The 27,651-nt window shown below is 38.2% G+C and overlaps 1 protein-coding gene across 1 annotated transcript in view; it reads left to right on the top strand.

Moving 5' to 3' along the window:
* The window catches only part of LOC133536558 (WD repeat-containing protein 7-like), a 134,042-nt gene that overhangs the window by 21,655 nt on the left and 84,736 nt on the right, over window positions 1-27,651 (top strand). Inside the window, exons 8-12 of the mRNA XM_061877186.1 lie at window positions 7,050-7,283; window positions 8,711-9,004; window positions 10,517-10,713; window positions 15,319-15,416; window positions 26,967-27,107. Coding sequence (XP_061733170.1) covers window positions 7,050-7,283; window positions 8,711-9,004; window positions 10,517-10,713; window positions 15,319-15,416; window positions 26,967-27,107 — 964 coding nt within the window. The remainder of the gene's footprint in view (window positions 1-7,049; window positions 7,284-8,710; window positions 9,005-10,516; window positions 10,714-15,318; window positions 15,417-26,966; window positions 27,108-27,651) is intronic.

The following is a 27,651-nucleotide window of genomic DNA, read 5'->3' on the forward strand; positions in this document are numbered from 1 at the left end:
CTCGAACCCAGGTGGGTATTTTGAACACTTTTGGGACTTTGGCCGACTTTTCCAACTTTTATGCCCCCTCCCCGTGGGACTCGTCTGGGTGTGTTATGGACATTTTGCCATCCCAGAATTTGCACGGCCGGCGGCAGGACTTGTGGGACTCGAACCTGTGTAGATATTTTAAACATTTTTGGGAACTTTTGCCGACTTTTCTCACTTTTCTACCACACTGCCCGTGGGACTTTGCTGGGTGCGTTTTGGACATTTTGGGCATCCCGGGACTTGTGTGGCTGACGGCGGGACTCGTGGGACTGGAACCCGGGGAGGTATTTTGGACCAAATTGGGACCTTTTTGGCTACCTTTTCCCCGCCTTCCTGTGCACCATTGCTGGCTGTGTTTTGGACATTTGGACAAAAATAGTTTCAAGCATGTTTTACTTAATAGAGGTCATCAAATCTCAGCAACAAGCTGTAATATCTTACTGACATCATTTAGGACCAAAACACTTAAAACAAGTAAAAGACTCAAACATAAAATCTGCTTAGTGAGAAGAATGATCTTATCAGACAGAAAATAAGCAAATATCACCCTTATTTGAGATATTTCATCTTACTTCAGGCATGTGATTTTTCCGTCTAAAGTCGGAATTCCGTCTTTTTTAATCGCGGGGAAAAAAAAAATTATCTTCCGTTTTTCCGTTTTTTTTTTTCTGACCCTAAGCCAAGATTTGTTTACTTGCCGCTTCGTCTTTTGTAATCGAGACCTAGCTTATATTACGCCATAGTTGATTGGTCGATATGTTCCTTGTGACCAATCAGGACAGGAATGATGACGTTATTACCGCCAATCTCCAAATGTAAACGATGTCTGTTCTCGAGAGAAAGGACGCTTCACGAGTAAAATAAATTGATAAACATGTCAAAAATAAGTTTCGATGGGACTGGATGGAAAGGGAAATCACTGATACTGTTGGGAAGAAGGAAGTTACGACTTTGTTCGGCGATTTTATTCGGAAAATCGATCGTCCGGGAAAAGTTTTGTGCAGGTGGTGTCTTGATAATATTGACTATGGATCACCAGGTTTCAAGGCTTTGGAAGTACATGCGAAACACCCAAAAACATATGAAACAACTTGAAGCAACAAACTTTTCACTAGCTGGTAGTTTCGGACTTCATCCTTTGTTTACATCCACAACTGTCATAGACATCCAGAGGAAAGATCAACCCACTTCAGTTGCAGACAGGCTAGTTAATAATGAAGTAAGCTAAAAAATATTTGCTTGTGAAATACGCATGTTTGTTTTAAATATTAACCAATTATTGCTTTGTGAAATATAAATGGGTTTTTCTAAAAATAAAAATCCACGTGAAAATATATTATGAAATTACAGAAATTCAAAGAGTCGCATTATTGATTCCAGTTAACAATTTATTTGAAATACATTTGCATATAATACTATTTTATAATATTAAGTTCTTATGTAGTCTCTTGAAACAATATTGTCAGTGGTGTAACAATCTTGAAGGTAAATATTTTCACACTTGTTTCATGCAATATGTCACTGTCCTCACATTATTATTATTTCCTATTTTCAAATATGAGTAAACAATACTAAACATGTTTAATTATTTTCATACATTTTTCAGTCTTTTTCATTGAGGTCAAATCACATGCATGTTACTTAGATTTCAGTATAATCCATTTCCTGTGTAAGTAAGCAGACTGGTGCTGTCCAGGACAAAGACAAACTGTCCTTTTAAGACATAAGAGGATGTACAAGAAGAAGTTATATGTTGACCTTTACTTCATCTCCAACAGAGTTTCAATTGGTGTGTGGTTCCAGGCTTCTATCTGCCCATGAGTGCAGGCTTGTGTGACTGTGTGGATGTCCACATTCACATCAAACCACTGTTTTTTAAATGTCAGGGGAGGAAAAAAAGAATAATAACAAATAGTACTTTTTCCTATAGATCAACCTTTTCAAAAAGCAAAAAACAACACAATTTGCCCACATTTCCAGAGAAACCGACAATATTGATCTTCATAATAATAATAAAAAAACACTAAAATGGATATAGAGACATACTGTAATAACTTGAAGTACATGATGATTAAAAAACAATTACAAACAACAAATTAAAAAAAATACTAAAAGCTTACCATTTTTATATTTGCATAGTATGTATAGATTATTAATGTTGTGGATAAAAATGTGAATATATCTTGAAAGAGTGGTCCTAAAGAGGTAGGCATTTTTCACAAGTTTCAAGAAGTTAACAAATACAAGAATGTGTGTGTGTGTGTGTGTGTGTGTGTGTGTGTGCGTGTGTGTGTGTGTGTGTGTGTGTGTGTGTGTGGGTGTGGGTGTGGGTGTGGGTGTGGGTGTGTGTGTGTGCGTGTGCGTGTGCACTGCAAAAACTGAAGTCTAAGTAAGATGAAATATCTCAAATCAATCAATCAATCAATCAATCAATGTTTATTTATATAGCCCCAAATCACAAATGTCTCAAAGGACTGCACAAACCATTACGACTACAACATCCTCGGAAGAACCCACAAAAGGGCAAGGAAAACTCACACCCAGTGGGCAGGGAGAATTCACATCCAGTGGGACGCCAGTGACAATGCTGACTATGAGAAACCTTGGAGAGGACCTCAGATGTGGGCAACCCCCCCCCTCTAGGGGACCGAAAGCAATGGATGTGGAGCGGGTCTAACATGATACTGTGAAAGTTCAATCCATAGTGGCTCCAACACAGCCGCGAGAGTTCCGTTCAAGCGGATCCAAGACAGCAGCGAGAGTCCCGTCCATAGGAAACCATCCCAAGCGGAGGCAGATCAGCAGCGTAGAGATGTCCCCAACCGATACACAGGCGAGCGGTCCATCCTGGGTCTGGACTCTGGACAGCCAGTACTTCATCCATGGTCATCGGACCGGACCCCCTCTACAAGGGAGGGGGGGACATAGGAGAAAAAAGAAAAGAACCGGCAGATCAACTGGTCTAAAAAGGAGGTTTTAAGGTGAGACTTAAATGCTTCTACTGAGGTAGCATCTCGAACTGTTACCGGGAGGGCATTCCAGAGTACTGGAGCCCCAACGGAAAACGCTCTATAGCCCGCAGACTTTTTTGGGGCTCTAGGAATCACTAATAAGCCGGAGTCTTTTGAAGGCAGATTTCTTGCGAGGACATATGGTACAATACAGTCGGCAAGATAGGATGGAGCTAGACCGTGTAGTATTTTATATGTAAGTAGTAAAACTTTAAAGTCACATCTTAAGTGCACAGGAAGCCAGTGCAGGTGAGCCAGTATAGGTATATATGTATGTATATATGTATATAAAGGTATATACAGTATAGGTATATATGTATGTATATATGTATATAAAGGTATATACAGTATAGGTATATATGTATGTATATATGTATATAGAGGTATATATGTATGTATATATGTATATAAAGGTATATACAGTACAGGTATGTATATATGTATATAAAGGTATATACAGTATAGTATATATGTATGTATATATGTATATAAAGGTATATACAGTACAGGCGTAATGTGATCAAACTTTCTTGTTCTTGTCAAAAGTCTAGCAGCCGCATTTTGTACCAACTGTAATCTTTTAACCAAGAACCACTAAATAAGGGTGATATTAGCTTAATTTCTGTCTGATAAGATCATTCTTCTCACTAAGCAGATTTTATGTTAGTCTTTTACTTGTTTTAAGGGTTTTGGTCCTAAATGATCTCAGTAAGATATTACATCTTGTTGCTGAGATGTGATGACCTATATTGAATAAAACATGCTTGAAACTAGAATATCAAGTGTTGCAAAGCTGTGTCATCAACACTCACAAGTATAAAACTACTTTTTTAAAGTAATAATTTCTTATTTCAAGCATGTAAAAAAAAAAAAAAATCCTGACTTTGACACAATTGTCTCATAATTAAAACAGATGACAGCCAAATGGACTTTGCTGTTTTGTTTTTAAATGAAAAAATAGAAAATAGGTACTCATATAGTAGTACACTTGTTATTAGTGAGAATATACTTATTTTAAGGGATTTTTGGCTTCATTGAGGTTAACTAATTTGACTTGTTTTGGAAAGTCTTGACAAGCCACATTTTCTTGTTGTATTGGCAGATCATTTTGCTTAGTTCAAGTAAATTATCCCTCATTTTTGTGTTTTTGTGTCTTGTTTTTGAACACTGACTCTTTGCAGTGTGTGTGTGTGTGTGTGTGTGTGTGTGTGTGTGTGTTGGTGAGCGCGCACGCCATGCTTAGCCAATCATTTTCCTCTTGTCCTCCAGGAGACTTGGGAGAAATGTAATTGTTTTTCTGTCATGGTGGTAAGGATTAGTATCTTAGAAGTGTCTTCTCGCTGTGGACAGACCATGCATTCGTTGCAGCTTGATCTCAAATTTGAGCCGATGATTTTGCAAGACAAGCACCCTTCTGGAATTCATGTAACAAGGAATATGGAAATGTGGCCAAATCCCCTGAGCCTGCATCGTTTTGGAAATAACCTTTCACTTGTTGGCTTACAGCTGTGGTAAATATCAGCTGGGTTCGGCAGCTCATCACCCTATCTTTAATCAGCTAAAAAAGGCAAACATCGGCCCTGATCTGACCTCAAGATTGGATTTGGGACATCTCCAGCACAAACATATCTTATATGAATATATTGTTGAGCACATTCAACAATATTGTGGTGATAACTGATCATTTGCTCACAATAACCTTGAGATTATATTTTCATCCACCACTCCAAAACTTTTCTAAGGAAGAGTTCATAGCAAATGGGTTCCAGCTTCTTATTGTCGGTTGCTTGGGTGACTTTGTCTTTTTCTTTCTGCTTCTGCTGTGTGTTTAATAGAAAGGTCTCCCAGGATTTTTCTCCAATAACTCCCCATAATCACAGGTCTTTTCTGAACAGGCCAACACACAACAGCTGTTTTTTTGCCCCCCCATGGCTGCCCAAAGTCATTATTGTGTTTTGTTGTTGTTGCCTCCCACCCCCATGATTATTACCCACTCATAACTATAAACATTATGGGTCAAAACCATCCACTATCCGCCGTGTGAGTGCTTGTGTGCTACCCCCTGCCTATCTGATGATGGATAATGATCAGGAAATGTCCGACTATGACCACAAACACTACACCCAGTCAGCTGTGAGCCATCATCTGTGCGTGTTTACAGTTGCAGCTTTTAGTCTGGCCTGAGGAAGTCAATATGTGACTTTCAGTTTGTCCTCTGGCATTTCTGTTCAACCGACTGGTAGTCAGTTATGTCTTTGTTTGGTGTGATAGAAGTATGATATCCCAAGTGAAACATGCAGTGTAAATAGGAGAGGGTAGGCAATCGAGGCAATTTAGTAAAACCATTAAAAAATATTTATATTTGACCATCAAACTGTGTTATGAATGTATTATCTTTTTTTTAATTATTATGATTTTTTTTACTTAAGTAAAATTATCTAAATTTGCACACAAATTTAACATGAGGCTGGTGCAGGCAAATTTAGAGAAAAAAATGTGTTTGGAACGCTGGTATGTATATATATATATATATATATATATATATATATATATATATATATATATATATATATATATATATGTATATATATATGTATATATGTATATATATATGTATATATGTATATGTATATATATATATATATATATATGTATATATATATATATATATATATATGTATATATATATGTATATATATATGTATATATATATGTATATATATATATATGTATATATATATGTATATATATGTGTATATATATATGTATATATATATATGTATGTATGTATGTATGTATATATATATATACAGTATATATATATATATATATATATGTGTATGTATATATATATATATATATATATATATATATATCCATCCATTTTCTACCGCTTATTCCCTTTTAGGGTCGCGGATATATATATCTGTGTATATATGTATGTATGTATATATATATGTATACATGTGTATGTATATATGTATGTATGTATGTATGTATGTTTATATATGTATATATGTATGTATGTGTGTGTATATATATATATATATATATATATATATATATATATATATATATATATATATATATATATATATATGTATATGAATGTGTATGTATATATGTATGTATGTATGTATATATTCAGATAAAATAATTATAAACTTTAAAAGCATCACTTTGTGTCAGCATAACAGGAATAAAGTACTCCCATTATGTATTGTTTTTGTTTTTGTTTTTTACTTTTCTTTCTTAATAATTTAATGGTATGAATTGGATTAAAATTGTTTTTTATGGGAACAACATACATCACTATTTGGAAGAAATACTTTACAGTCATGAATCTCATTAATTTGGTATATAGAAATATAAACAGAGTAGTTTATTCATTTGTAGGTTTTAATGTTTTTTTCTATGACACTGGTTCTATGGTTTCTATGACACTGGTTCTATGGTTTCTATGACACTGGTTCTATGGTTTCTATGACACTGGTTCTATGGTTTCTATGACACTGGTTCTATGGTGTCTATGACACTGGTTCTATAATTTCTATGACACTGGTTCTCAACTGTTTTTTCTCATTTGACCACGCAAATGAAAATACTTTTAATAACTTGATATTTATTCATCTGTACAAACAAGTTTGAGTTACTGGCACCAGCGTTTTGCATAATCACCTGAATATCAAAGTAGATGAATAAAATTAGCTCACATAACTTAAAGCGATTTTCAAATTAGTTTTATTCAGAGTCCTCCGGACTTAAGTTTTGAGAATCACTGATTTGATAGTATGCATGCTTTCGTGTAATAGGGCGCTCTGCCTGAAGGTGGCAATGTTCAGCCACCATCTCACACGGAACGGAGGATCTACTGCTGTTTTGTCAAAATATTCTAGTATTTCAGGTCTAAACTGGTGTTGTCAGAGTCCTTAAGGATCACACTTATTAACTCTGTTTATTTATTCCAGTGACAGGATTATGTTTCATCATTATTTATGTCTTCTTCAGGGCAACCTGCCAAAATACTCCCACAATGCACTGGTGGTCCAGGCAATGAAGACCAACCTGACAGACCCTGACATGCATGTGCTGTTCTTTGACGTGGAAGCGGTGATCATCCAGCTGCTGACGGAAGAAGCTCAGAGACCCAACCCCACGCTGGTGTCCCCTGAGACCTTGCAGAAGAGCCAGGCCGGGGCTGACAAGGGAGGCTCCTTCCTGGCCAACAAGATTTTCAAGCAGGTCAGGAGGAGACACACAAGAATCCACAGCATCAATCGTATCTTGCTATGTTTGGACTTTTGCAATAAAAGTCTGAAAGGGATGTTTTTAAAAAACAACGGAGCATATTAAACATCAGCTCGACATGTCAGTTAACACAACTACAAACCCCGTTTCCATATGAGTTGGGAAATTGTGTTAGATGTAAATATAAACAGAATACAATGATTTACAAATCCTTTTCAACCCATATTCAGTTGAATGCGCTACAAAGACAACATATTTGATGTTCAAACTCATAAACTTGATTTTTTTTTGCAAATAATAATTAACTTAGAATTTCATGGCTACACCACGTGCCAAAGTAGTTGGGAAAGGGCATGTTCACCACTGTGTTACATCACCTTTTCTTTTAACAACACTCAGTAAACGTTTGGGAACTGAGGACACTAATTATTGAAGCTTTGAAAGTGGAATTCTTTCTCATTCTTGTTTTATGTAGAGCTTCAGTCCTTCAACAGTCCTGGGTCTCCGCTGTCCTATTTTACACTTCATAATGTGCCACACATTTTCAATGGGAGACAGGTTTGGACTGCAGGCGGGCCAGGAAAGTACTCGCACTCTTTTTTTACGAAGCTACGCTGTTGTAACACGTACTGAATCTGTCTTTGCGTTGTCTTCCTGAAATAAGCAGGGGTGTCCATGAAAAAGAAGGCGCTTAGATGGCAGCATATGTTGTTCCAAAACCTGTATGTACCTTTCAGCATTAAAGGTGCCTTCACAGATGTGTAAGTTACCCATGCCTTGGGCACTAATACACCCCCATACCATCACACATGCTGGCTTTTCAACTTTGCGTCGATAAAAGTCTGGATGGTTCGCTTCCCCTCTGGTCCGGATGACACAATGTCGAATACGTCCAAAAACTATTTGAAATGTGGACTCGTCAGACCACAGAACACTTTTCCACTTTGCATCAGTCCATCTAAGATGATCTGGGCCCAGAGAATCCGTCGGCGTTTCTGGATGTTGTTGATAAATGGCTTTCGCTTTGCATATTAGAGCTTTAACTTGCACTTACAGATGTAGCGACCAACTGTATTTAGTGACATTGGTTTTCTGAAGTGTTCCTGAGCCCATGTGTTGATATCCTTTAGAGATTGATGTGGGTTTTTGATACAGTGCCGTCTGAGGGATGGAAGGTCACGGTCATTCAATGTTGGTATCAGTTTGAACATCAAATATGTTTTCCTTGTAGCATATTCAACTGAATATGGGTTGAAAAGGATTTGCAAATCATTGTATTCTGTTTATATTTACATCTAACACAATTTCCCAACTCATATAAAAACGGGGTTTGTATTAAGACACGACCTGTCAGACAGCAGTGTGGCATAATATAATATTTCCTTCATGACATCACTAGCAGCTTCATCCTTCTCAAATAGGTTAAGGAAACGATGAAGGAGACGATCAAAGAGCACCTGCTGGACGAAGATGAGGAAGAGGAGGAGGAGATGAGGAGGCGTGAGGAGAAGTCCAAGTCACTGAGTCTCCTGGAGTACAATCTGACGATGGACACGGCCAAGCTCTTCATGTCCTGCCTGCACGCCTGGGGCCTCAACCAGCACCTGGACGACATCTGTATGGAGCGACTGGGCATGCTCAGACCGCACTGCCCCATCTCCTTTGGCCTGCTCTCCAGGGGAGGTCACATGTCCCTCATGCTGCCGACCTTCAAGGTAAGACTGAACCTCTATCAAGTTTCATGTCACTCCAGCAGGCCTGGGCCATTATTTGGACTCCACATTTAGAGAAAAAACGTGTCTGAGCCGGTGTATTTATTTTTAGGAACACTAAAACAAAACCTCACAAAGATGTCTGACTGAATGCGAAAAACATTATTACAGACCGCCTTAAAAAAACGGAACGGTATTTAATTTTTTTTTACTGAATGAGACACCCAGAATGTACATGAAAATAAAGAATGGGGGCGGCATAGCTCGGTTGGTAGAGTGGCCGTGCCAGCAACTTGAGGGTTGCAGGTTCGATTCCCGCTTCCGCCATTCTAGTCACTGCCGTTGTGTCCTTGGGCAAGGCACTTTACCCACCTGCTCCCAGTGCCACCCACACTGCTTTAAATGTCACTTAGATATTGGGTTTCACTATGTAAAGCGCTTTGAGTCACTAGAGAAAAGCGCTATGTAAATATGATTCACTTCACTAATTCACAATGTGGGATTTACAATATTAACTATGAGCGATAAAACACTGAATATTGACAACATATGAACGTCACACCTGCTTTCCAGCCACATATTTTACAAGCCAAACACAAGAAAAGCAACAGACACAGCGAAATTTGAACGCCAAGGGTAAGAAAAACAAAACCACCTACAATCTGATATATCTGTTTTATCAGATTATCAGGGTGTGTTGTATATTGTAGCGTCCCGTAAGAGTTAGTGCTGTCCAAGTGGTTCTGGGTATTTGTTTTGTTGTGTTTATATTGTGTTACGGTTCACATGTTCTCCCGAAATGTGTTTGTCATTCTTGTTTGGTGTGGGTTCACAGTGTGGCACATATTTGTAACAGGTCACACCCTCAGTGTGACCTGTATGGCTGTTGACCAAGTATGCATTGCATTCACTTGTTTGGATATTATGTGATTGGGTCTGCACACAAAAGGCTTTGCCTTTAAGGTTTATTGGCACTCTGTACTTCTCCCTACGTTCGTGTACACAGCGGTGTTTTAAAAAGTCATAAAATTTGACTTTTTGAAACCGATACTGATAATTTTGAAAACGATTATTTCCATATTACATTTTAAAGAATTTATCGGCCGATAATATCGGCAGTCCGATATAGTATCACACATCTTCAGCTCCAACACCGTCTCTCCTCCGGGTCGCTGCTTTTACAGAGCGACAGGTGATGAGATAACAAGGCCCAGGTGGGCCATCCACGCACCTGTCGCTGACTTCCAGGCCGGTCCTGGCACATTCTGACTCGCTGCAGGCCGGCAAAATTTGGTTTAGTGTGGAATGACGGACCCTTCCAAATGTTTGTGTATGGGGGCCAGAATTTGCTGCCACGCCCTTGTCCAGTTTTACAGTAAATTCAAATGCATGACAACTTTTTGTGGTAATAAACTGCAACTCTAACAGAAAATGACAATTAGAAACACCTTGCTTTGACCAGCAGCTGCTTTTCACCAGCCAACCAGAATAAATAAACCTTCCTCTGCTTTCCAGGAGTCTCTGCTGCGACAGTTGTCCTTTGCAACAGGCCGGAAGCTGACCCTTTCAGACATTGTCGGCAAGGGGACTTACGGCGTGTCAAGGGCGGTCACCACGCAACACCTCCTGTCCGTCATCTCTCTGGCCAACACTCTGATGGGCATGACCAATGCCACCTTTGTCGGCGAGCACATGAAGAAGGCACCAGCAAGGTAACGAGGGCGTCAACAGGAAAAAATGACATATTGAAGTTTAGCCTGCCTGGTTTCTTGAGGCTGGTTTATGTCCTATAAGGACCTGAGCTAAGTTTACAGTATTTAAATTCACCTTTTAAGTCATTTACCGTATTTTTCGGACAATAAGCCTCTACTTTTTTCTAAAGCTTTGAGCGCTGCGGCTTACAAAATGGTGCGGCTAATTTATGGATTTTCTCCGCTATCGCCCATAATGTTTTGTATTAAACAAGTAGTTGTCATATTACATGGACGCAGACACGGAAAAGGTGTGTCATTGTTTGTACTATGGCGCCATCTTTTGAATTAGTTGGTGCTGGGGGTTAAAAATGTACTTCCTGTTTTGTGCCTTGAACCGGAAGTATAACTGTTCATAGCATTTCTGCTTGCAAGGATTCTTCATTCATCACTCCCTGCAACGTATGTCGGTTTTACAACATAACTAAAACAATTCATACTTACTAAAATTTCCCATGTGTTGTATCTGTCGGAGTGTTTTCATGCATATTTTTACGCGCTATCGTAATTTAATTAAGCTAGCGTCGTTAGCATTAGCGAATATGCCAACACGCTTAATGTATATGTTAGTATTAAAGGTGAAATGCACTTTTTGGGGGGAATTTTGCTTTACGTTCACAATCATTATGAAAGACATAACGATGAATGTTATTATTTTTTTCAAACAAATAAATAAATAAATGCGATCAAAAGCCTGCTTACAATGGAGGCTTTGAGAGACGCTCAATTCTGCCTATAAAGCCCTTAAAAACATCCAAACACCTCCATTAGGATTTTAAATATGTAAGTTAGTAAGAAACACATTTATAATAACATACAATTTTACATATTTTGATCATTTTTAACATAGGCGGTGCATTAATTTAAAAAAAAAGATAATTTAATGTTTTCTCTTTTCTTTCATCACTGATTGTTACTCAATGCAGACTTCAACAGAGTCCACAAACATAACAATGCATCACTTACTGTACAAGGTCTGCTGTCCTTAGGATGCCAGTAGCTCCCATGTTCATATATTCCCATGGAGATGAAAATGACTCATAATCCTAGCAAAGAAACGGGGTAGGGGTGAGGGGACACACCAAATGTCTCTTTGTGTCGTTCTCGCCAGTTTAGGGTGCTAAATGGCTGTCAAAGTGTACCAACTGGTCAGATTACATCCTCAGCCATCTGTTTTCCAGATGAGAGGCATGATTTATGATCTACAATAAACTTCCAAGGAGCAGGGAAGCGAGGAAAAAGCAGACCACTCAATGATGTACATATAGGCACACATGGTAGTGATCTAATCACCACTATAAATAGTTTGTCTGCGTTAATACTTATACTTGGTTAATATTCAAGTCACAAAATGTAAATGGAGTATCGTTGGCGCTGATGGAAACAAAACAAAAGGAAGAAAAATGAATAGGACGTCATATGCAACCCAGCCATAGCAGCAGAGAAAGTTCAGCTGGGGCTGTGAAATGTGTGTGATGCTGTTTATTTGGTCTGTCCGAGCCAATTGTGCTATAAAAGATTTAACGCTAAAGGCCGGGCTCCATTTACTGTAACACCAACACAGCATTTCATCAACCTTGCACAGAAAAAACACTGCAGTGAGAAAAAGGGGTAGAAGATCAACCTTAAAGGGCCTCTCTAATGCTCACATCATTGGCACCTCTTTTATAGCTCTGGACCTAGAAACCATGTTTACAAATAAAGTCACCCCCGATATAGACAGGGTAGTTATTTTTGGCTTGTTTTAGCACATGTTGGAACGCCATCTTGAGCTCCAAATGTGTCAGATACAGAAGACTCGAGGCAATACAGTAGAACCTCGATCCACAAACTTCATTGCTTCTTCAACATCCGAAACATTCGTATAATTAAGCAGAGTTCACCATAAGAGTCAATAATTACGTTTCCATGCACTAAATTAGTCTGATTTTGTCAAATTGTTTTTTGTATTTTTACACCTACATGTGAAGTCCCAGAGTCCGTGTACACCAGGGGTGCCCATTATGTCCATCGTAAGCTACCTGTCGATCGTCAGCCAGGCATTTAAAAAGTAGTCCCAAAAATGAGCAATCATTGATATTCACTATGACATAACTGGTGGTGATAGAATTATATATATATATAATATATATATATATATATTGCCGAAAATGCATAATAAAGACGTAAAAAACATATATAAGTCGCATTTTTGGGGGAAATTTATTTGATAAAACTCAACACCAAGAACAGACATTTGAAAGGCAATTTAAAGTAAATAAAGAATAGTGAAGAACAGGCTGAATAAGTGTAGGTTATATGAGGCATAAATAAGCAGCTGCTATGTTAACCTAACATATTATGGTAAGAGTCATTCAAATAACTATAACATATAGAACATGCTATACCTTTACCAAACTATCTCTCATTCCTAATCCATAAATCCCATGAAATCTTATACGTCTAGTCTCTTACGTGAATGAGCTAAATAATATTATTTGATATTTTACGGCAGGGGTCGGGAACCTTTTTGGCTGAGAGAGCCATGAAAGCAAAATATTTTAAAATGTATTTTTGTGAAAGCCATATCATATTTTTAACACTGAATACAACTAAATGCGTGCATTTTTTAAGTAAGACCGACATTTTTAGAGTATAATAAGTCAAATTCTTTTTAATAACATTGTTATTTCTTGAACAGGTACGGTAGAAAACGGATGGATGGATTAAGATGCATGAGAATGTTTTATATATTGAACGTTATTTTTAACATCGTGATTATCAGCGGAATTATTCATTATTTATTGTGTTAAGCAATGTCAGCTAAGATTTATCTGCGAGCCAGATGCAGTTTTCTAAAGAGCCACATCTGGCTCTAGAGCCATAGGTTCCCTACCCCTATTTTACAGTAATGTGGTAACAATTTCACACATAAGTCGCTCCTGAGTATAAGTCGCACCCCCAGCTAAACTATGAAAAAAACTGCGACTTATAGTCCGAAAAATACGGTAATGTGAATATATATGTATGTATGTATGTATGTATGTATGTATGTATATATATATGTATGTATGTATGTATGTGTATATATATATATATATGTATATATATATGTATGTATGTATGTATGTATGTGTATATATATATATATATATATATATATGTATGTATGTATGTATGTGTATATATAAATATATACATGTATGTATGTATGTATGTATGTGTGTATATATATATATATATATATGTCTTGATTGGATTATCCAGAGAATAGTGCTCGATACCGTGGTAGAGCGCAATATGTAGGTGTGGGAAAAATCACAAGACTACTTCATCTCTTCAGAACTGTTTCATGAGGGGTTCCCTCAATCATCAGGAGATTTCTCCTGATGATTGAGGGAACCCCTCATGAAACAGTTCTGTAGAGATGAAGTAGTCTTGTGATTTTTCCCACACCTACATATATATATATATATATATATATATATATATATATACATGTATGTATATATATATATATATATACATGTATGTATATATATATATATATATATATATATATATATATATATATATATATACATGTATATATATATATATATATATATATATATATATATATATATATATATATATATATATATATATATATATATATATATATATATATATATACATGTATGTATATATATATGTATGTATATATGTATGTGTATGTATATATGTATGTGTATATATGTATGTATATATATATGTGTGTATATATATATATATGTATGTATATATATATATATATATATATATATATATATATATATATATATATGTATGTATGTATGTATGTATGTATGTGTATGTATGTATATGTATGTATGTACATATATATATGCCATAAATAAACTTTTCTAATTATGATGTGGTAATTTATATATTAGTGCGTCTGCCTCACAATATGAAGTTCCTGCAGTCCTGGGTTCAAATCCAGGCTCGGGATCTTTCTGTGTGGAGTTTGCATGTTCTCCCCGTGGATGCGTGGGTTCTCTCCGGGTACTCCGGCTTCCTCCCACCTCCAAAGACATGCACCTGGGGATAGGTTGATTGGCAACACTAAATGGTCCCTAGTGTGTGAATGTGAGTGTGAATGTTGTCTGTCTATCTGTGTTGGCCCTGCGATGAGGTGGCGACTTGTCCAGGGTGTACCCTGCCTTCCGCACGATTGTAGCTGAGATAGGCGCCAGCGCCCTCCGCGACCCCGGAAGGGAATAAGCGGTAGAAAATGAATGGATGGATGGATAATTTATATATTATTTTATTCTATTCATTCTAGTTTTATGGTCTGAATTTCCTACCATTATTGTACCAAAAATGAACCAAAATGTGACCTTTATTCCGGAGGTACGTCCCGTAAAGTTGCTCTACTGTTCCCCAGTATTTCAGCCACTTAAAAATTCAGTAACACAGGCACACAAATGCCATTTTTGTTTGTGTGCAAGACAGTGCGTGTGTAGTTTTTTTTTGGTACTAATCCATCTTTCTTCTGCCTGTTCCTTTAATATTTCATGCCTCGTCTTTGTGATCCTCCTCCAGGCCTCCCAGACCAGGAGGAACCCCGGAGTCTCCTCGTAGGACGCCGGCCACGCCCCCTCAGCCCTCCAACCCAGCAGTACAAGCCCAGATCAAACAAGGTATCTACAAAAGGAGGGAGCACTTGCTCTACACACCCATGGGGCCCTGCGGGGACGTTGGGAGGGGGGCGGGGCTTCATGATGCCGCCTACTGGCAACCAATCCCGTAAAGACTTAAGAAAATATATCACATAAGGAAGCTGGTGGGGTTTTTCTTGCTTTAAAGGGATGTTTTCTTGTTTTTGACACATTAGATCAGGGGTGTCCAAAGTGCGGCCCGGGGGCCATTTGCGGCCCGCAGCTAATCATTTACTGGCCCGCCACACATTCTGCAAAAATTGTAAGATTGATAGTATTGCAAAAATTTAAAAAAACATTGAAAAAAAAGTGGAATGAGGTGAAATCTAATGAGAAAAAGTGGCAATGTTGAGACAAAGCTGACATGCAGGCAGTTTTTTTTGTTCCCTTTGTCTTTATTTTCTTTTTTTTCCATTGCTCAAAAAATCTGTTATAATGAATTAATACTTAAAAATTATAACTTTAAAATGTTTTATGTGGGAAAACTATTGCATATGTTGTTTGGTTGCCATATAAAACATCAACGTTTTGACAAAAGAGCATAAAACAAACATAATAGTTCAAACTTAAAATCGACAGATGTATCGGAAGTTGATCTTGAAATTTAAGTGTTGAAAGTAAAAAAAACAACTAATAAACATGTATCACTTTATGAGTGGGGAACCTTTCGGATCTCAAATATATTTAGTCGAATTTTATTTAACTTTTCACTGTGATTACTCAAAAATATTAAATAATTAAAATCAATGGTGTCCTGCATTATTGATCTTTGAGGGCTTTAATTGCTAAATAAAGGAACTCTCTTGAAGGAATCAATAAAGTACTATCTATCTATCTAAATACTGCATATTTCAGTTTTACTATAGAAAATAACGTTTTCTTTGACAGAAAAGGCATACAACCTTATTTGTTTTACTTTATATTAACCTCAAGTTGATTTAGAGATTTACTGTAAGCATTAAAAAATGATCATATTAATAATAATTCTTATTTTCAACATTTTAGTGACTGAGAACCTTTATGCTCCCCAGGAGCCCTAAGGATTAAAAAAAAAATCACAATAATTTGTTATGGTTTGAAAATGAAAAATATCAAAATGGCCCCCGCATGCTTCAATATTTCCGTGTGCGGCCCTCAGTGGAAAAAGTTTGGACACCCCTGCATTAGAGGAGATCAACTCTTTAAAAAATGTATTTCATCCAACAAAGTCTTCCTAAGAAACAAATATTTTCAAAGTATGTAATTTAATTGTAATTTCAGCACTTAAAGCAGGGGTGTCCAAAGTGAAGCCTGCAGCTAATTGTTCACCGGCCCGCCACACCTTCTGGAATTGCTATTGCAAAAATAAAAAAAAGTGGAATGAGGTTAAACTAACAAAAAAAAGTTGCAATGTTGACACAAAGCTGCCATGCAGGCTGTTTTCTTCTTTTGTCCATCTCCATTTTTTTTTCTATTGCTAAGATAAAATAAAATAAAAATCTTATAATGAATTATTGACCTATTAGATGCTCTAATTATTTCAAATATTTCTATGTGGAAAATATTGCTTATATTGTTTGGTTGCCGTACAAAAACATCAGCATTTTTTTTGACAAAAAAGCATAAAACAAACAAAATCATAGTTCAAACTTAAAATGGACGGATATATCTGAAGTTGATCTCGTAACTTAAGTGTTTAAAGTTAAAAAAACAACTAATAAAAATGTATTACTTTATGGGGCACCTTTTGAATCCCAAATATTTTTAATGGGATTTTATTTTATCTTTTTACTGTGATTACTGAAAAATAATAATGAATTAAAATCAATGGTGTCCTGCATTATTGATCTGTTTAAGGCTCTAATTTCTTCACATTAACATTGCTTTCTGAATGTTTTGGACAGTGGAGGAAATACTGCATATTTCAGTTTTATTATAAAAACAAAATCGTCTTCGACAGAAAAAGCATAACACCTTTTCGTTTTTAAAAAAAGCATAAAACCTTTTTGTTTTTTTTTAACTTTATATCAACCGTAAGTTGATATATTCTGTAGAAATTTACTGTAAGCGTTAAATAAAAAATAAAAAAATGATTTGACTTGTTTTAACATGTTATTGACTTAGACCCTTTATGGTCCCCGGGAGCCCTAAAGGTTAAAAAAAAAAAGAAAAAAATGTTTTTATTTTGTTATGGTTTGAAAATGAACAATATCAAAATGGCCCCCGCATGCTTTAATTTTTCCGTGTGCAGCCCTCAGTGGAAAAAGTTTGGACACCCCTGACTTAAACCAACCATTCTAACACTAAATGTTTCGATCTTATTGAACTATTTCAATATTATTATTTTTAATAGTAATAATATTTCTTACCATAGTGCACCACACAGATATGATCTTATTACATATGTATATTTTGTAGTATTTTTTAGTATGTACATTCATTTTTAAATGTTAAAAAGACTGACACAAAATCAAAACAATAAAATAGGAAAAAAGTGTTATTTTTCCAATTATGGTAAGAACACCAGTACTATAAATAGCACGTACTAATATAAAAGCATAGTTTATAGTAAGTATGGTTTTTCTTTTGAAACATGTTCACTGTAGGGGTTATTGTATCCAGCTGTCACCATCTGCCAACCACACACGCACACACACACACACACACACACACACACACACACACACACACACACACACACACACACACACACACACACACACACACACACACACACACACACACACACACGACGCACAATACCTGAAGACTTTTATTCTACACACACTTGCCCTGGATGGCACAGGAGGAAGGGTTTTTGTGCTATTGTCAGGCTTTAATGGAGGCAAAGCGTGACAAGCGTGTGGACTTATTCACGCCACACGCCTATTCACATCCATTCACTGGGAATACTCGGCCATGACCTCTCTTCAGAATGTCTACTCCAGCCAGGTGTGTGTGTTGTGTATCTCGGAATCGAGCAGTCTGGGTTTTTTAAAAATGAAAATATATAAAAAAGGCCTGTTTGAATATACTGCATTTTAGGAGATTTTCCCCCCACAACTGCTTGGAATTATATTTTATTATTTAAGGTTGTATGTTTAAAAGGTACATATTTATGCCTTCCTATGATTGTAAAATATTAAGCAAGGAATTGTCAACTATGAAAACCAGTAGATTGGGAAAGTAAGATATACCGCCATTGCAGCCGTTGTGGTAGTTCTTAAATCTACCGTCTTCCGGCTACTCCGCCATTGAGGTCTTCACCGTATCCCTGGCTAGGGGGCAGTCAGGTACTCGGCCTTTGCCAAGGACCACCTGGGGTCACAGTAGTAAAGGGGTTAACCTCTTCGTGCCCCAAGACCTCATAGAGGAGCCTCCACCTCGGGATGCACTTTAACATCATGCCCCGGACCCTCCTTACAGTAAGCACTTATACTCTCGACTTTTGAGAAGAAATATTTTTTTAAATGCGCCTTATAGTCCGGAAAATACAGTATATTAACTTTAGTCTCACCCCGGCACCGCCTTGAGCAGTAAAGCACTCAAAGCAAACTCAGCCAGACTCTTTCCAAGTTACAATTTGCAATGCCAACAAAGCAAGAAAAAGGCGCTCAAAAGTACAGTAAAGCACCACTTTTCAAAATGCATTAGCTCGATGCTACTTTAATTTGGATTTGCTCACATATTGCCAACCTTGAGACCTCCGAAATGGGGAGGTTTGGGCTATGGGGGGGTTGTAGCAGGGGGTGTATATATTTTCAAGTATTTCTCATACATATATATATATCTATACTGTGTATACCAAGGGTGCCCACACTTTTTCTGCAGGCGAGCTACTTTTCAATTGACCAACTCGAGGGGATCTACCTCATTTATATATATCATTTATATTTATTTATTTATGACAGAGACATTTTTGTAAACAAGTTAAATGTGTTTAATGATAATACAAGCATGTGTAACACATATAGATGTCTTTCTTTCACAAAGACAAGAATATAAGTTGGTGTATTACCTGATTCTGATGACTTGCATTGATTGGAATCAGACAGTAATGATGATAACGCCCACATTTTCAAATGGAGGAGAAAAAAAGTTGTCCTTTCTGTACAATACCACATGAAAGTGGTTGGTTTTTGGCATCTAATTCATCCGGCTTCCATACACTTTACAAGAAAAACATTGGCGGCAAATTCCGTAGTTTGCTTGATTGACATTCACGGCACCCGAGGGTCTTGTGAGATGACGCTGGCTGCTGCCAGTTCATTATTATGAAAAAATGACAGAGAGGAAGGCGAGAAACACTTTTTATTTCAACAGACTTTCGCGCCGTCCCTTCCGTCAAAACTCTAAAGGCCGACTGCACATTTCCTATCTTCACAATAAAAGCCCTGCTTCATGCGGCCTGCGCTAACAAAATAAGAGTCTCGGAAAGCTGGCGTGCACAAGTGATGTGCACGCCAGCTTTCTGAGGGATCGCTTGTGCACGCCAGTTTTCCGAGACTCTGTATTTAGTTAGCGCAGGCAGCATGAAGCAGGGCTTTTATTGTGAAGATAGGAAATGTGCAGTCGGCCTTTAGAGTTTTGACGGAAGGTACGGCGCGAGAGTCTGTTGAAATAAAAAGTGTTTCTCGCCTTCCTCTCGGTCATATTTTCATAATAAGGATCTTGCAGCAGCCAGCGTCATCTCACAAGACCCTCCGGTACCGTGAATGTCATTTAAGTGACGTCTTGGTGAAGATTGATGATCACTCATTTTTAGGTCTATTTTTTTTAAAAGCCTGGCTGGAGATGGACTGACACACCCCCCGCGGTCGACTGGTAGCTCGCGATCGACGTACCCCTGGGCACCCCTGGTCTATACTGTATATATATATCCAGTTAACTTAGTTGTTAACTGTAGGTCAATAGTGATCGCTTTCTCTCAGACAGACAGGGCTTTGTTTTCCGTGACACGCACGCACACACACTGCAAAAAGAGCTAACGTTACACTAAAAGCTAATTAGCCTTCACCTGAAGGACTACTAGCGAGCTGACCTGCCGCTTATGTTTCTAGAAGGTCAACGGGCTCATAGTGATATTACTAGTAGTTGACTGGGAGGTGATTAGTATAATTTGGGGAGAGTTCGCTGCCTTATGCTCACCGGCTAAACACCATTCTGCTCACCACATCGCGTCTCTATTCTCTGCCTGTTTCTGCCGTGAGCACTGACTCCATGCGCTCTGAATACTCACTGCTGATTGGCTGTTACATGCGCTCTGAATGCGCCCTGCTGATTGGCTGTTACCGCTCTGCATGAAACCAATCAGATGGTTGTGTGGGTGGGACAATGCTGTATGCCGCAGAGACTACTGACAGAGGCAGAGGCAGAACTAAGCGGAGCAGCTTGTTAAGACTTTAGTGTAGGCGGTGGCTCGTTTTTGTTAAAGCGGCCGCCTTAACAACAACAAGCCACCCTGCAATTTTACAACTGGTTGAAATTGTTTGCATAATATAAGCTTTGGCAATAGATGCCATTTTTTTTCTGACAAGTACAGCACATGTTAGCGCTGTTATTGCATCTCAATGTTTGTCTCCAGAAGTTGGATTGATGTGGAATTTCTCACACAGCTCAAAGGACTCAACAACTCACTCTTGTCTTTGGCACGAGTGTAACTAATTGCAACCTTATATTAAAAACATCTGATTTGGTCAGTCAGCATCTGTAAAGTGACATCAGTGCTTTTGGAGAAAGTTATTTATTTTTCTAATCTGTTTTCTTCTCCTTCTGTGTTTTCAGCGACATTAATGTGTCTATCTGTGACTTACTGTACCTTCTTCCTTTTCTCTGATACTGAAAAACATTTTCTGTTGCTTATTTACGTATCTCCCTTATTTCTTCAAAAGTTCTGAATGTCTCGATCACCATTTGAAAATGTTCCAGGTGATGATCTCATGTTTCCTAAAACATTGTGGGGGAATTCAGCGTTATTTTGGAATCTGACAATATCGACAAGTCGTAGTCAAAGTCGAGAAGTTTAAATTGAACTTGCTTTGTTCATTCCAAAAGCAGTTTTGAGGTGCTGGGCATCATTTTCATGTTGGAACACTCAAAGTTGTGTAACTGTTAACTTAAATTGGTTTGAAAGAATTTGGAGGTAGTCCTCTTCGATTTAACCCACTTTGTGCACCAGTACTACTAGCACCAAGACAGCGATATAGCATGATGCTACCACCAAAATGCCTGAGATTTGCTGCAGTGTTCTTAGGTTTGAAAACCTGATATTGATTCTTCTTGTCTGGTCTGACCATAAAAATTTTCTCCAGAACTGATCTTGTCTGTCCATGCAGGCAGCTGCTAATTTCAGTCAAGCTTGATGTCGAGCTGGGTCTTGTTTCCTTTTCGACAACCTCTCTGGGCGTACTCACAATATGCCAATCTTACCAATGCTTAGGCCCACTTCCGTCATGTTTGGCTAACGGTAGTTTTCTCATGCACATGCACGTTTTGTAGCCGATAAAATAAATGCAGGGATGCAACGATATGAACATTTCATATCACAGTTATTGTGACTAAAATGATCACAGTTGTTATTACGGTGTAGTTGAATCTGCTCAAAGCACACACAGGGAAGTCAAGCCAAGTTGTATTAAACAAATAATAATACATGAATAAACAGACAGAATATACTTGTATTGGGTATTAGGGGAAATACATTGTTGTGTCTTTCATTCATTTTAGCATCCACGCTAGCTAGCAATTAGCATTCTAGCATGCATATCCAGGAAATGAGCAGTATAACCATGAGTTATGAAAAGTGCAGTAGTCAATCACGGTTTTATGATGATTAAAATTTCAAACGGGAATACGAACTGTTGGGACTTTTACCACAGTTTAAGATTCAAATACAGGTAATCGTTACATCCTTAAAAACAATCACTTATCGAATGTTTCTCAACAATAACGGACACATTTCATAATAATAATAACTAGAAAATTGTCGTTGAAATTTGGATGGGCCTGTTATCTCTGCCCTGGACCTAAAGCTGGGGGTCGTCGGAAGCCGCCGTACTTCAAAGATGGTGCCGAGTTTCTGAATCCGAAAGTTTTAAGTGTAACCGTACAAAATGAGCTACACAGCTAGCCTAAAACGTTAAAATGCTAACACTTAGCATGTGTGCAAACGTTAGCATGATAACAGTCAGCATGATTCATACACCAAATTATATGACTCAAACGTGTATGGCTATGAAAATGGAGAAAAAAAGTCTAAAATTGGATGAAAAACTTACCATGCTTACATTAGCTGGCCAGTATGCTATCGTTTGCATGCTAGCAGTTAACACGTCACATACCAAGTTATATGACTCTGGTGTAAACGGTTGCGAAACTAGCTCAAAAAGTTAGTGAAGTGAAGTGAATTATATTTATATAGCGCTTTTTCTCTAGTGACTCAAAGCGCTTTACATAGTGACACCCAATATCTAAGTTACATTCAAACCAGTGTGGGTGGCACTGGGAGCAGGTGGGTAAAGTGTCTTGCCCAAGGACACAACGGCAGTGACTAGGATGGCAGAAGCGGGAATCGAACCTGCAACCCTCGAGTTGCTGGCACGGCCGCTCTACCAACCGAGCTATACCGTTAGCATGCTAACAGGGTAACAAGTGTATCATTCCAGGTTAAATGACTGTCGTGTAAACGGTTGCAAAATCAGCTCAAAAAGCTCGCACTTTGATGTTAGCATGCTAACAAACATGCTAACGGTTAACATGTGTCACATACCAAGTTATATGACTAAGGTGTATGGCTGTGTAATTAGAGGGAAAAACATAAAGTTAGCTAGAAAGTTAGCACTTTAATGTTAGCGTGCTAACTTTAGCACGCTAACAGTTAACATGTTTCACGTACCGTGTTATGTGACTTTAGGGCAGGGGTGCCAACAGGTTCAACCGGCCCGCGGGATGAGTTCGCTAAGTATAAAAATAAGCCAAAATTTTTTTAATAAAAGAAACTGCTGTTCTAAATACGTCCACTAGATGTCGCAATAGCAATTACCGTATTTCCTTGAATTGCCGCAGGGCATATAGTATGTGCCTGCCTTGAATTACTGCCTGGTCAAACTCGCTTCGCAAAATAATTAGCGCATGTTTAGTTTTACGGCCGGGTCAAACTCGTGACGTCACGAGTGACACTTCACCTGTCATCATTTTCAAAATGGAGGAGGCTGACTTCAATACCGGTAATTTGAAATCACATAAAGGGAAGAAGATTAAGAACTATTCAGTAGGATTCAAGTTTACATCACACTCAAATTTTTACTGCATGCCTTTGGTAAGTGCCGGAGTGAGAAGAGGTTTTAAAATAATTAGCGCATGCTTACTTTTACTGCATGCCTTTGGTAAGCGCAGGAGTGAGAAGAGGTTTTAAAATAATTAGTGCATGCTTACTTTTACCGCATGCCTTTGGTAAGCGCAGGAGTGAGAAGAGGTTTTAAATGAATTAGCGTATGCTTACTTTTACCGCATGCCTTTGGTAAGCGCAGGAGTGGGAAGAGGTTTTAAATGAATTAGCGCATGCTTACTTTTACCGCATGCCTTTGGTAAGCGCAGGAGTGAGAAGAGGTTTTAAATGAATTAGCGCATGCTTACTTTTACCGCATGCCTTTGGTAAGCGCAGGAGTGAGAAGAGGTTTTAAATGAATTAGCGCCCAAGCGGCAATTCAAGGAAATACAATATTTGTATCTTTGTAGATTAAGTTACATAAGTAAAAAAATTTAAAAAATAATATAAACCACGTGATGTTTGTGCACTAGCCGAGGAAAATTAGCAAACTACATAAATAACATCCTGTAATTAGATTTTTGTATTATTTTTTTTATCTAGATAGATTGAAAATCAACACCAAGGAGTTGACTGATGAACATTATCACATCATTTATTTAGAAAATACATGTAGCGACAAATACAAACCGCAACATGTAAGTGTGGAAAAAAAAAACAACGTTATGATTTCTACATTTTCAGAATGTGCTGGTTCTATTTCTAAACAAAAAAAACTAAGTGAAGTTGTCTTTATTTTTAAGTTATCATGCCGACTCAGGAGTAGATTGTTCTCCATGTTTCCCCCGATCGAAAATGAGTTTAACACCCCTGCTTTAGGGTAAACATTGCCAACTTAGCTCAAAAAGATAGCGCTTTAAAGTTAGCATGCTGCATGTGAATGGGTGCATGCATCGCAGCAGGCTCATAATAACACACACACACTCATAATAGTCTAAAAGTTAAATGCACAGCAGTCGAATCCTCCACAAAGTCCAAAATAAGACTTGACATGCAGCTGAGATAAACTCCAGCACCCCCCGTGGCCCCGAAAGGGACAACTTGTAGAACATTGATGGATGGAGGCACGATCCAGAGAGCTGATCCATCCATTTCCTACCGCTTGTCCCTTTCAATGAGAAATTGCAAACACAAACAATAGGGTCACTCCCCTAAATAAATAGTAAAAGAAGCGCTCCGTTTAATGAATGTGATGGCTCCTTATGCAAGTAATTAATGATGGCTGGTGTCCTGCACAAAAGAAATGAACAGCTTGGAACAGGACTGGAAATAATCCACCAAGTCAGGCAAACTGTAGTGATAAAGCAGAGTAGAAGATGCTGGGTGTGAGTGCAGGCCGGGCAGTGATCCAGTGTGAGTGTGTCCTAACTCAACTTGCCGTTTTATTTCCGGGAAGACAGACACCCATTCCACAAACAAAAATATTTCTTGAAATTGATGTTGCTGTTCTCAAACTGTACCAACATATTTTATTTTACAAAACCCTGTTTCCATATGAGTTGGGAAATTGTGTTAGATGTAAATATAAACAGAATACAATGATTTGCAAATCCTTTTCAAGCCATATTCAGTTGAATATGCTACAAAGACAACATATTTGATGTTCAAACTCATAAACTTTTTTTTTTTTTTGCAAATAATAATTAACTTAGAATTTCCTGGCTGCAACACGTGCCAAAGTAGTTGGGAAAGGGCATGTTCACCACTGTGTTACATCACCTTTTCTTTTAACAACACTCAATAAATGTTTGGGAACTGAGGAAACTAATTGTTGAAGCTTTGAAAGTGGAATTCTTTCCCATTCTTGTTTTATGTAGAGCTTCAGTCCTTCAACAGTCCGGGGTCTCCGCTGTCCTATCTTACGCTTCATAATGCACCACACATTTTTGATGGGAGACAGGTCTGGACTGCAGGCGGGCCAGGAAAGTACCCGCACTCTTTTTTTACGAAGCCACGCTGTTGTAACACATGGTGAATGTGGCTGAAATAAGCAGGGGCGTCCATGAAAAAGACGGCGCTTAGATGGCAGCATATGTTGTTCCAAAACCTGTATGTAATTTTCAGCATTAATGGTGCCTTCACAGATGTGTAAGTTACCCATGCCTTGGGCACTAATGCACCCCCATACCATCACACATGCTGGCTTTTCAACTTTGCGTCGATAACAGTCTGGATGGTTCGCTTCCCCTTTGGTCCGGATGACACCATGTTGAATATTTCCAATAACAATTTGAAATGTGGACTCATCAGAACACTTTTCCACTTTGCATCCGTCCATCTTAGATGATCTCGGGCCCAGAGAAGCCGGCAGCGTTTCTGGATGTTGTTGATAAATGGCTTTCGCTTTGCATAGTAGAGCTTTAACTTGCACTTGCAGATGTGGCGACCAACTCTTTTTAGTGACAGTGGTTTTCTGAAGTGTTCCTGAGCCCATGTGGTGATATCCTTTAGAGATTGATGTCGGTTTTTGATACAGTGCCGTCCGAGGGATGGAAGGTCACGGTCATTCAATGTTGGTTTCCGGCCATGCCGCTTACGTGGAGTGATTTCTCCAGATTCTCTGAACCTTTTGATGATATTATGGAGCGTAGATGTTGAAATCCCTCAATTTCTTGCAATTGCATTTTGAGAAACGTTGTTCTTAAACTGTTTGACTATTTGCTCACGCAGTTGTGGACAAAGGGGTGTACCTCGCCTCATCTTTTCTTGTCAAAGACAGCAGTTTTTGGGAAGCTGTTTTTATAGCCAATCATGGCACCCACCTGTTCCCAATTAGCCTGCACACCTGTGGGATGTTCCAAATAAGTGTTGGATGAGCATTCCTCAACTTTATCAGTATTTATTGCCACCTTTCCCAACTTCTTTGTCACATTTGCTCGCATCAAATTCTAAAGTTAATGATTATTTGCAAAAAAAAATAAAGTTTATGAGTTTGAACATCAAATATGTTGTCTTTGTAGCATATTCAACTGAATATGGCTTGAAAAGGATTTGCAAATCATTGTATTCTGTTTATATTTACATCTAACACAATTTCCCAACTCATATGGAAACGGGGTTTGTATGATGACACCTTTATGCCTTATTTATCAGTATTTTTCCTTCCCCTGACTGCTTCTCTCTCCTCCACAGTTCATGTTCTTTGTCTCTGTATAGAAGTCACATCTTTCTAACCTCTTCCTTCCTTCCTTCCTTCACTATTTTTCTCCTTCTTCTTCCTTCACAAGCTGCTGTAGCCACCGCGGCCAGCTCCAGCGTCTCTGCTACGACTGGCAGGCCGTTGGGGGCCCCTGGGGTTCCTCCCCAGAGGGCCCCCGGCTCCTCCGGCCCCGGTCCCGCCTCTCATAACATCCCCTCAGTCAACGAAGGTACTGACTGAGCTGACAAGTACAGCTTATGGGATTCCTCCAGCTCTGTTCTTTACTCACCCACTTATACCTGTAGATTCTCTTCTTCCCTATTTTGAGCTCCTCCCTTTCATTCCTCTTCTCCTCTTTATGAGTGTATTATTTACGCTTTCATGCCCTCTAAACATTTAATTCTTTTTTGCTGTTTGTTGCGTCTTTGACCTCAGTCTTACCTCTACCATGCTACATGCTTTTCGTCAGTGTCTATCAAGCTCCGTTATTTTTCCTCGCCTTTGTCCTGTTTTGGTCTACAGTCCTGTGTGTCTACCTACTAAACCTACTCCTTGTTGGTAGCTCTGGTCAATTCACTTCCAAACCAGTGGTCCAAATACAGTAAAGGTGCTCCATGTTTTATGACGTTTCTTGCTTACAAACGCACTCCATGAATTAATTAAACAAGTTGAAAAACTTATTGGGGTGTTACCATTTAGTGGTCAGTTGTACGGAATATGTACTGTACTGTGCAATCTACTAATAAAAGTATCAATCAATCAATCAAAAACTC

This window comes from Nerophis ophidion, linkage group LG17, assembly GCF_033978795.1.
Source record: "Nerophis ophidion isolate RoL-2023_Sa linkage group LG17, RoL_Noph_v1.0, whole genome shotgun sequence".
NCBI lineage: Eukaryota > Metazoa > Chordata > Actinopteri > Syngnathiformes > Syngnathidae > Nerophis > Nerophis ophidion.